Here is an 11,033-nt window from a genome sequence, read left to right as displayed (position 1 = left end):
ATGGGATGAGGAACGGGGTGGAAGGAAATCACTCTGGCAGATGTAATGACTCTGTAAAGAGCAGACATGACAACTGCTAATCAGAACAGCGAGCCCTAATCAGTGAAGAGCGTGTGAGCATTAAGGTTTCATATAGAAACACACACACAGACTCATCAAGACTCACTCATAATCAGTTTCTCATCATGCTAATACCAAAGCCGCACACACATCCGTACTGAACTGCAAATAATCTGTTGTTATATTTCTAGCACATTCTGTAGTCAAGCAAATCAAGCAGAAGGCAGCAGCTCTAACAAAAGCCTGCACAAATAATTTCCTTCCCATGCCGTCTTGTAACCTGGCCTTTGAATGCATGGATACGGTTGCTAGGCGCCGCCTAAAAGTGTTGCTAACGCTGCTTCGCACTATTGTTGCCATGGCAACCTGAAATGCCTCTGTCTCTCTCTCTCTCTCTCTCTCTCTCTGCCATCACAATAAGTCAACGAGGTTTGTGGCATTGTAATGGAAAACTGAGAGTACAACTTATATATATCACCCAACAACAGTGGTTTGAGGTGGCGAGGGTCAAGTGGTGTATTTAACCACCAAATTGAGATCAGTGGAACAGTTCAGCAAGGTTGGATGTGGTCAATGTGTATTACACACTAAGAGGTAGAAGGATGAGGTGCCAATCAGAAGGTTAAGAGTGAGGAGTGGACAGTACTGCAGATAACTAGAGCGGTGTCCGAAATCGAATACTTCCCTACTATATAGCATGCAAAAAACAGTACACCAACATAGTGCGTCCGAATGCATAGTGTTTGAAAAACAGTAGGCAAAGAGTCTCCGGATGACCTAATACTTCCGACGAGATTCTAAAGTGCGCATTTGCTGGACACTTTACTATCCTATGAGGCCACTGGAGAGGATTTATGAATGGAAGTGAAGCGACGCAACTGATGCTGGTAGGTCAGGTGACAGTACATGGCGGATGTAGTATGAAGATGTGTATTATTTCGAAGGCTACGTCTCGGCTGCATGTCGGCTGCATTTGTAGATGCCGTCTCATTTTAGTAAAGTAACCATTATTTCATCATTCCAAAGTCATAAGGAAATTACAACAATTTACGCTTTACAACTAATAACGGGTCAATTTTATAATGGTTACTTTTCTGAAATAAGACATCCTTGATGACGTATGCGGCTGACAAATGTGACAGAATTGGGTGCTTCTAATTTTTTTTATTTGTGCATCCTAGTTTCTTTTCCTCACGTCTTAGCTCCACCCCTTAGGATGCGAGGGAAGGATACAACTGTGTATCCTCGCTCATGACTCCTCAGGAAGCTTCCTAACTCCTTGTGGTGCAATTAGATATTTGAGATGTCCTTCAAGATGGGTGAATTCGATCGGTCTCTGGATCACATGCGGGAGAAGTGAGGAAACATCAATTTGAGTATTGAGAAAAACCCATTGAATTTCATTCATACTTTAGAACATTTTTTTTTTTACGGTCAGAAGTTCAATTCGAATGTTGTACCTAGTAGGTATTGCCTACTCAGACAGTATGTGATTTGGGCGATTCAGTGTAGAGTGACCACAAGGGACGTTTCATCTCTAATTTTGAGAATTGGAATATTGGCTAGATTATTTTTTTCCCATACATTTTTTTATCTGCATAACTGTTTTACAACCTAACATTCACATCAACTTCTATTTGACCCATGAAAAATAAATGGATACTATCTATCTATATTTGTTTTTAGCAATATTTTGCCTCAAATTATGCCTTTAAAAACGGAGCCTGCTGTGCTAGCCTACCAGTGTAAATGATATCATATAACTTTGATAGTAACATTAATGTGCCTTGATATATCTTTAAAAAATGCTTATGTAATTAGTTTTCTTGCACTCATACATATGCCCGATTTCATAGACAGCTAGGCCTTAGTTTAATTAGGACATTTAAGCAGCTTTTATAAATGTGCCTTAGAAGAAAACATTACCGTGTGAATCTTGACACAAAACAATGGCAGTGACATATTTTAAATATGTCAATGCAAGTTGCTTTCAGTTAAAACTCAAGCATGCATTTTAGTCTAGGACTAGACTTAAGCCTTGTCTGTGAAACCAGGGGGGATAGAGTTTTAATACCCTTTTGGATGGGACAATGTCTTTACCTGTAGTGATAAAAAAGATCCTCGCTGGCAAACGATAGCATTTTCAGGTTTCTGTTACTAGGTGAAAATCCACTTCATCTGGCGCTCTATTTGTTCCCCGTGTTGTTATAACAATATCGTAACGTTATCTTTGTCAGGGAATGAGAAAGTGATCCAAATGATTCAGTCCGTTGGTGAAGATTGATTCAGAATTAATGGCGAACCGATTTACTGACACTTGAATAGAACCGAAAGATTAATTAGCAAATTGGGTTGGTTGGTTCTGACAGCCGATACAGTACGGACACATGATGTCAAATGATCCTCAGTTAGTTAATAATACGTTAATCTTCCACGTCAGACAAGGATTGATCAGTAACAATTAAATAGGACACAGCAAAAACCTGGCTATTTTCCAGCGACGCCCCTAGAATAGTGTGTATTAAATAACACTGAAGTGTAAAGCAATACAACCCCGATGTAGCTGTGGTGTCAGGGCATGGTAGACAAAAAACAACACTAATTTAATATAATAGCAATATAATGTACAATGCAGTTCGATACTATAATATAACAGCGGTATCTTCCTCAATACAGATCACAGCCTAAAGTGATGGTTTGACAAAACAACTCACAAGGTAATTCAATTTCCCCCCGGTCTCGGGTAATCAAATTACTCGTTGACCCGCCAGAGGGCGCTGTTGTGCCCAGCGCTTCAGCAACGCGCTTCTTCGCAGCCTTCTGCCAATGACAGCAGAGAACCGGGAAAGGGAGGACGAATGTGTTGTTGTTGTTTTGAGCTAAAACGGGTAAGATTCTGTATGTGTAACATATTGGCGACAATATATGTATATATTTATATTCATTACGATAATTCAAGCTAACGCAGATGAATTTGATAGATGGAAGTCGCGGTGTAGTGATTAACATTAGCTTGATGTGTGTTGACAACAGACTGCGGTGTTGACATACAGTACATTAAGCTCTATAACGTTAGCAGCTCTAAATTATTTAGATATTTTAACATACTCTGAGGTCAAAAAGCTTGTGTGTGTGCTTTGTTTTCTTTAAAAGAAAATGATATTTTTCAGCCAAAATGTGTCTAGGTTAGAAGTCAACAATGCAATGTTATAATGTTATACTGGCCTGGTTTACTTGTCATGCCACTGTTTTCACTTTCTAGTCCACTGTATTTTCTCTTCCTCTCAAACAGATTGCATGAGGGCAATGCAACAGCAGAGGGATGTTACAGTCTGTTTGTCACCACTGACTTCTGCATTGTGAGACTGACAGTAGTGTGACTGTAAAGTTCAGCTTGAGTGGCCGTCATGTCCGCAGCCTGTCCCCCGCAGTCTCCAGCTGTGGCTAAGACTGAAGTGCTGGTTGAGGACTGGTGTCCCATGTTGGCTGCGACCTTCGCTTACTGGGACAACATCCTGGGACCTCGTGTACGCCACATCTGGGCCCCCAAAGGTCAGGGGTTGTCGCTGCTCAGTGATGGAGAGGTCACGTTTCTGGCCAATCACACGCTGAACGGCGAGATTTTGCGAAATGCGGAGAGCGGCGCAGTGGATGTGAAATTCTTCGTCTTGGCGGAAAAGGGAGTCATCATCGTCTCACTGATTTTTGACGGAGAACTCAAGGGTGATAAGAACACTTGTGCTCTGTCAATCATCTTGCCACAGTCAGAGCTCAGTTTCTACCTGCCACTGCACAGCGTGTGTGTGGAGAGACTCAAACACATTATCCGCAAGGGACGCATCTGCATGCAGAAGGTTTTTGCCCTCGAGTTGTGTACTTAAATTGTACTTGAATCCAGCTGTTGATTGTTTGTTTTTGTAATGCTTATTTGTGTGTGTGTGTGTGTTTTATCTTGTAGGGTTACAACATAATCTCTATGTTGTCATCTGAGATTGTTCCCATAATGGAGCTTCTCACTTCCATGAAGAAACACAGCGTACCAGAGGAGGTGGATGTGAGTATTTTTACTTTTTTAGAGGCTTTTGTACGTTTTTTTGTTCACAGTGAGAATTTAGTTTAGACAGAAAGTGATGAGAACTGAAGGAGATTGGGATGTGAGGCAAAATCAGATTGCTTCTCCCATATTTCAAAAATAGAATAATTCAAATGAAATAAAATGTTAATAAAAATTAATTACTAATGCCATAAAATAATTGAGTATTATCAGTATTAATGAGGGGTTTTTCTTCATTAAAATATCAAGACAGTTGTATTACCCTGATATTTTTTACTTTGTGCCCCCCCCCCCCAAAAAAAATATGACAGTGATTTTTAATTCAGAAAAATTAAAATCATGCTCATCATAGAAGAGTGTATTCAAGTCATTGTATGTGTGAATTGTATTTTGAATACTGATATAAATCCTGAACAAAGGAATTAGTGTTATGTCATTAACCAATTAATGAACATTGTAAATACTTATAAATATATTTTGTTCATTAAATATATACTGTATTATTTATCATTTAAAAATGCCATTGTACGAGCAAACTAAAACACTGATGGTGTATCTTGCTGCAAAGATGCATAACCATCCTCACTCAGTAGCAAATACATTTGATCTTTTTATGACAGTTTTGAAAAATGGAATGTTTTTCTCTCTCACTCTCACTGAACCATATAAAGAAATAATTTTCCTTGTTACAGCTAAAGGACACTGTGCTCAACGATGATGATATTGGAGACAGCTGTCATGAAGACTTTTTGCACAAGTAAGACATATTACATCTTTAGTAGAAGTCAATGATCTGAATTGAGTCTAGTAAGGTTTGTCATCTTTCTCTATCATAGGGCTATCAGCTCTCATCTTCAGACCTGTGGCTGCTCCATGGTGGTTGGCAGCAATCCTGAGAAAGTCAATAAGGTGCACATTCCTGCATGGATATTCCTCTACATTCACACCTTAGTATGTAAGCCAAATAATGATGTTTCCTTTTGTAGATAGTGCTCACGCTGTGTCTCTTCCTCACTCCTGCGGAGAGAAAGTGCTCTCGACTCTGTCACCCCGATGGCTCGTTTAAATATGACACCGGTCTCTTTGTTCAGGGCCTTCTTAAGGTATCCACAGCATCCCTCCATGGGAAACTTATAACTGCTGCCCATTACTACCCATAATCATTAAGGACTCTTCTCTTTCCCAGGACTCCACTGGCAGCTTTGTGTTACCCTACCGGCAGGTTCTGTACTCCCCGTACCCCACCACCCACATCGACGTGGACATTAACACGGTGAAGCAGATGCCACCCTGCCACGAGCACACGTATCATCAGCGGCGCTACATGCGCTCTGAGCTCAGTGCCCTTTGGAGGGCTGCCAGCGAGGATGACATCAGTTCAGACAACCTCATCAATGCCCAGGACTCCTACACCCCAGACTTGTATGAGCCCTACATACCTTCTTAGTCTGGAAGCTGTATTATGATTGGCTGTTTCTTACTGTCAGGATAACAAGCTCTCGTGGTCTTCTATTCAAACACACAGAATTAAAAAATATATATATGTATATAATATAATCAGTCAGTTAGTTATTATTGCAAAGTAAATCATGTTTTGTGTGTTTTTTCTGCTTATTATACCACTACTTAAATTAATAAAGATATTAAATGTGAGAGGATAGAGATCACAGAGAGATACAAGATACATCAACTTGCACAGTGTTGGATGGCAGGGACAAAAGTCAATTACATAGTTTAGCGGTCAGTGTACACAAAATATTTGAGAATCCTCAGAATGTAGCGAATGACCAATCAGAATCAGGTATTTCAGAGATCCACCAAAATAAATGTAATTAAATCACAGAGGACCTGTTAAAATATTTGGTAACGCTTTACAATAAGGTTTACAAATTAGCTAATGCATTAGGTATCATGAACTAATTAACAAACAAACAGCATTTTTACAGCATTTATTAATCTAGGTTAATCTTAATTTATTTATAAATGTACTATTGTTCAATGTTAATTCATGTTCATACTTAATATATACTACAGTTAAAAAAATTTAGCTCAGCAAAATTTTATAAATTAATTTTATTATTCAGCGATTTAGCAATGTATTCAATTGATTATAAAATATTTATATTTCTTTGGAACTTTCTATTCAGCAAAGAATCCAGAAAGATTTCCACAAAAATATTATGCAGCACAACTATTTTCAACATTGATAATAATAATAATATTATCTTGAGCCACAAATCAGCATATTGGAATGATTTCTGAAGGATCATGTGATATTGAAGACTGAAGTGATGCTGACAATTCCGCTTTGCCATCACAGCAATAAATTACATTTGAAAATACATTCAATTTGAAAGGAGTTCTTTTAAATTGTAATAATATTTGAGGGCACCTATCATATCATTCGCTCGATACGATATAATCACGTCAAGTAGTCAGCTTCTGAACCTTATTTTAGAGAATTAAAAGCAGCTCTAATAGTTTTTTAAGAGGATATAAGAGGCTTCTTGAACCCTCTGAATCACTAACTAATCTTTATGGCTTTTCTTAGGAATATATTTCAGGACGTGATGCACAAAGACATGCTTGTGAAGTCCTTCATAGATGAGGTAAGCCTGCTGTGACTCCTTTTTGACTCCCTTTCTTCCTCCACTTTGGCCTTGATAAACGTGTGTGTGAATGCATCTTTGTTGGTTTCTAGGTGTTTCTGTTGAAACCAGGTCTGTCTCTGCGGAGTGTGTATTTGTCCCACTTCCTTCTCCTGCTGCACAGGAAGGCCCTGACACTGCTCCGATATATTGAGGATGAGACGTAAGTACAGCAACTTTGAGCTCACAACCTCACCAACCACTTTAGTCTCAGCCTTAAATGTTATGCCCACGGACAGTTGGCTGAACGTCTGATGCATATGGCGCAAAATATGGGAAAACGCTTCGGGAGTTTCGAAGTTGTCCTCTGATTGGTTGAGTTCTCCAGAATTTCTGGGAGACTTGCATGTTGCGTTCTTTAACATGGCCATTAATATGGCCAGCAGCCATATCACCCTGTAGCCCAAGACTGGTAGCCCGCTGAAGCTAAGCTAAGCAGGGTTGATCCTGGTTAATACCTGGATGGGAGACTCCTGGGAAAACCAGGTTGCTGCTGGAAGAGGTGTTAGTGAGGCCAGCAGGGGGTGCTCACCCTGGGGTCTGTGTGGGTCCTAACGCACCAGTATAGTGATGGGGACACTCTACTGTCAAAAAGCACCGTCCTTCAGATGAGACGCTAAGCCGAGGTCCTGACTCTCTGTGGTCATTAAAAATCCCAAATTTGTCCAGTGGCCTCTGTCCATCATGGCCTCCTAATCATCCCCATATATACTCTTTGGCTTCATCACTTTGTCTCCTATCCACCAATAGGCTGGTGCAGTATCTCTGCTGTCTAATCATCCAGATGGATGCTGCACATTGGTGGTGGTTGAGGAGATTCCCCCACTTCTATGTAAAGCGCTTTGAGTGCCGAGAAAAGCGCTATATAAATGTAATGGATTATTATTATTATTATTATTATTTAACGGTCCACCTGGAAACAAAGCTGTCGTTAACCCCATTGTGTAAAAAAAGAAAGCCGTCGTGTTTACAATTGTGACAATAAATGCTTATTATGATCAACTAAACGCTGAAAAAAAAAAAAAAAAAAGTTCACAGCAACATTATTACATCATTGTTGCAGTAAACTTGTACAGTGTTCTTGAGTGAATTGCACGCTGGTCTGTTATTATAGGGTCATCGACTTTAAATTTCCGTTCCCCTAAACATGATGCTGAACAAAACAAGCTGTGATTGGTTGCTTTACATCTCAGTCAGATGTCCTCTTGGAGTCCAGACCTTCTGCCATTAGTAACATTAAACACAATCTTTGTAGTATCATGTAAAGGTGGGTGTGGGTGATATACACTACCATTGAAAAGTTTTGGGTTGGCTGCATATATTTGATAAAAAATACAGTAAAAACAGTAATATTGTGAAATATTATTACAGTTTAAAATAATAATTTTTTTAATATTGTCTTTCTATTTGAATACATTTTATATTTGCTGCTAAAGAAACATTTCTTATTATTATCAATGTTGAAAACAGTTGTGCTGTATAATTTTTTGTGAAAACTGAGAAATTTTTTCATGATTCTTTGATTAACAAAAATTTCAAACGAGCAGCATTTGAAATAGAAATCTTTTGTAACATTATAAAAGTCTTTAATCTCACTTGTGATCAATGTAATGCTGCTTGCTGGATAAAAGTTTAATTCCTTAAATAAAATCGTACTGTCGATTGAAAAAAATGTAAGCTCTAGTGTAAGCAAAGATTTATAGCATAATTTAACATTTTTGGTCAGTTTTATTTAAGCAGTCGCAATAATGAATATTGTGATGGAATTTTATCGATAAGTAACAAATAATTTAATATAATATTTAGCTGTTTTTTTCTGCTCCGTGTTGCTTATTTCAATTCAAACGAAAAAAATGTGCACTCTTTTTTTTTTAGTTAAACATGATCAAATTCATGATGCAAGCTTCCATACATTACAATAGCCCTTCACTGGCATACCTGAAACCTTTCTGCTGTCTGTATTTTAAATTCAAGTTTGATTCAGGAGTGTATCATAATTCCTGAGGTAATTCACAAAGTACGATTGCATGTCCATGTTTGTCAGCAGCAGAGTATGCACTGGTAAAAAATTGTTTGGCATCGTTAGAAACAGTAACTAAGGGGAGCGGGGAGTGTAGGTCATGATTATGTTGTTTTCTGTATATCCAGTTAATATTGATTATTATTGATGATTACAGGCAGAAGGGGAAGAAACCTTTCAGATCTCTGCGCAATCTGAAGACTGATTTAGACTTAACGGTGGAAGGGGACTTGAATATCATCATGGCGATGGCGGAGAAGCTGCGGGCAGGCCTTCACTCCTTCGTTTTTGGGAAGTCTTTCCTTACCAGCATGCAGGAGCGTGACCTCCTCATGAGCTTCTGACCTCTGAACCCTGTACTCATCACACCACAGGACAATTTGGGCTCTCTTGCATCTTTAGGCTCATTTAAAAAAAATTTATATGTGCTTTTTGTTGACAGCATTCTGAACAATATCTGCTGCTTAAATGTCAGTTGGTGCAATTTCGCTTTAAAGTAATGATAATCTGCTTAGTGATGCTGGTTAATTCATATTTGTGTGAAAAAACTTCTTGATGGTCCTATGAGACACTTCTGTGACGTACAAATGCTAACATAACACATAAATTGGTGAGGTGTAACATGGCAAGGAACAAAATTGAAGTAATTGAATAACTTTCATCTTGTTTAAATTAAAGCTTTAATTAAAGTAACCTTTGCTCTGTAATAACATTCCCTGGCCTTTTATCTATGATGGTCTGTAGACTTTACAGAATTCAGATGACAGATCTGTTATTTCGCAGAACCGCATTTGTGGCTGGGAGACTTTTCTTTGTTCCTTAACTTGAATAAAAAAAAAACGAAACTTATGGTTAATTAAATGGCTCATACTTTTGCATTTGGTTTGGGGCATTAATATAGGAAACCTGGTGGGAAAAGCAAAGTGCAGCTTGACTCACTATATCTAAATACAGTCAAATCTCGGGTGTACAATGTGCAAGGAAGTCAGCAAATAACAGGAAGGACCCCATAGACATCTTGCTTTTATTTTGAAGTGTTCTTCCACAAAATATTACATTACTTCACTGCTATGTATGTTATATATCAAACAGACAGTGCATTAATGGTAGACATCTACATTGATACATTTCAAGTTGTAAATGTGTTGACTTAATAAATTGTGCCTTTTGTTTGTGAAACATGACTTATTTTATTATACCCGCGTTAACATCCTTTCCTGAACTTTTAATTTTTCGAAAAGAACATTTAAAAAAAAAATTGGGCTTATATTTGATGAGATAACTGCACACTTTATTACTGTAGTCATGGAGGGTTGGAACAGGAAGTTAACACAAGACGGAACAGCAAATAGCCAAACTCATGAGGGGGTAAAAAAAAAACCTGCGGGACAAGCTATTGTAGAACTCTAATCTGATACTTGTAATCAAGTGTCATATTTGGATAATTTTTTGAAAAAATATATATATACATATATTCACACATTTAATATTGTGAAAAATATTTTACAGCACTGACATAAAGCAGTGCTCAGTGTTATATTAAGCATATCTTTAATGATCCCATATTATTTGCACATAATGCTACGTTCTACAGACAATTATTGGCTGAAAAAAACGGCTTTAACATTATTTTCAATGAAGACCACTTTAAATAATTTGTTTTATTCATTAATTTGTTAAAATCGTAAATTAAGGGATCGCTTTTCGTGTTTTCTTCCCCCCCTCGTTGACAGTTCATTGATCTACTGACTTCAGTCTTGCGTTCAACCGACACAATTATCTTGATTTTTATTGGCTACACTCCATGTCACTCACGCTTAGGCTCTATGACCTCGCCCTCTGATTGGCCCTGTCGTCCACAACAGATATGTGATTGGTTAAACCTGCCACATGACCACAAAACAGGAAACACAAGCGTTGTCCATGTAAATACTCCGGAAAAGAAATCATTAGTTTGAGAAATGGGTGCTGTCGGCTGAGAGCAGTACAAGAGAACAGCTCTAAAGATCATGGCAACGTGAAATGTAATTCCACACTCTACAAGGCGAGGTAGGTACGCTGCGTGTTCCCAAACAGGTCGCGTGTGTGTGTGTATGTGATCACGGGCTGCGGCCTACGATACAGTAGAGATTGTCTGGATTTGATCCTAGATCACCTGCTGAGCTCAAGCGCTGCTGTCATACACACAGCCATCTGTTCGTTGCATTAAATATGATCATAACCCGACTAATAAAGTTGACTGATATCTGGT

General features: G+C 38.4%; 2 protein-coding genes across 5 annotated transcripts in view; both read left to right on the top strand.

Annotated features, from left to right (window-relative positions):
- Window positions 1-2,807: 2,807 nt before the first annotated feature.
- On the top strand, window positions 2,808-9,961 carry c9orf72 (C9orf72-SMCR8 complex subunit). The gene is made up of 10 exons (XM_082154707.1): window positions 2,808-2,948; window positions 3,353-3,914; window positions 4,019-4,114; window positions 4,807-4,871; window positions 4,951-5,023; window positions 5,101-5,217; window positions 5,301-5,536; window positions 6,666-6,723; window positions 6,816-6,925; window positions 8,940-9,961. Exons 2-10 carry the CDS (start codon window positions 3,468-3,470, stop codon window positions 9,124-9,126), a joined length of 1,389 nt encoding a protein of 462 aa, XP_082010833.1. The 5' UTR covers window positions 2,808-2,948; window positions 3,353-3,467; the 3' UTR covers window positions 9,127-9,961.
- A 731-nt stretch (window positions 9,962-10,692) lies between these two features.
- Window positions 10,693-11,033, top strand: part of kiaa1109 (KIAA1109) — a 55,125-nt gene continuing 54,784 nt past the window's right edge. For all 4 annotated transcript variants that reach the window (XM_082154701.1, XM_082154702.1, XM_082154700.1 and 1 more), the window contains exon 1: window positions 10,693-10,831. The gene's annotated coding sequence lies outside the window, so the exon portion shown is untranslated. The remainder of the gene's footprint in view (window positions 10,832-11,033) is intronic.

The sequence above is a fragment of the Leuciscus leuciscus genome (assembly GCF_965113295.1).
Source record: "Leuciscus leuciscus genome assembly, chromosome: 22".
Taxonomy (NCBI): domain Eukaryota; kingdom Metazoa; phylum Chordata; class Actinopteri; order Cypriniformes; family Leuciscidae; genus Leuciscus; species Leuciscus leuciscus.
The sequence above is the reverse complement of the archived record's forward strand: the minus strand, read 5'-3'. Positions and strand labels throughout refer to the sequence as shown.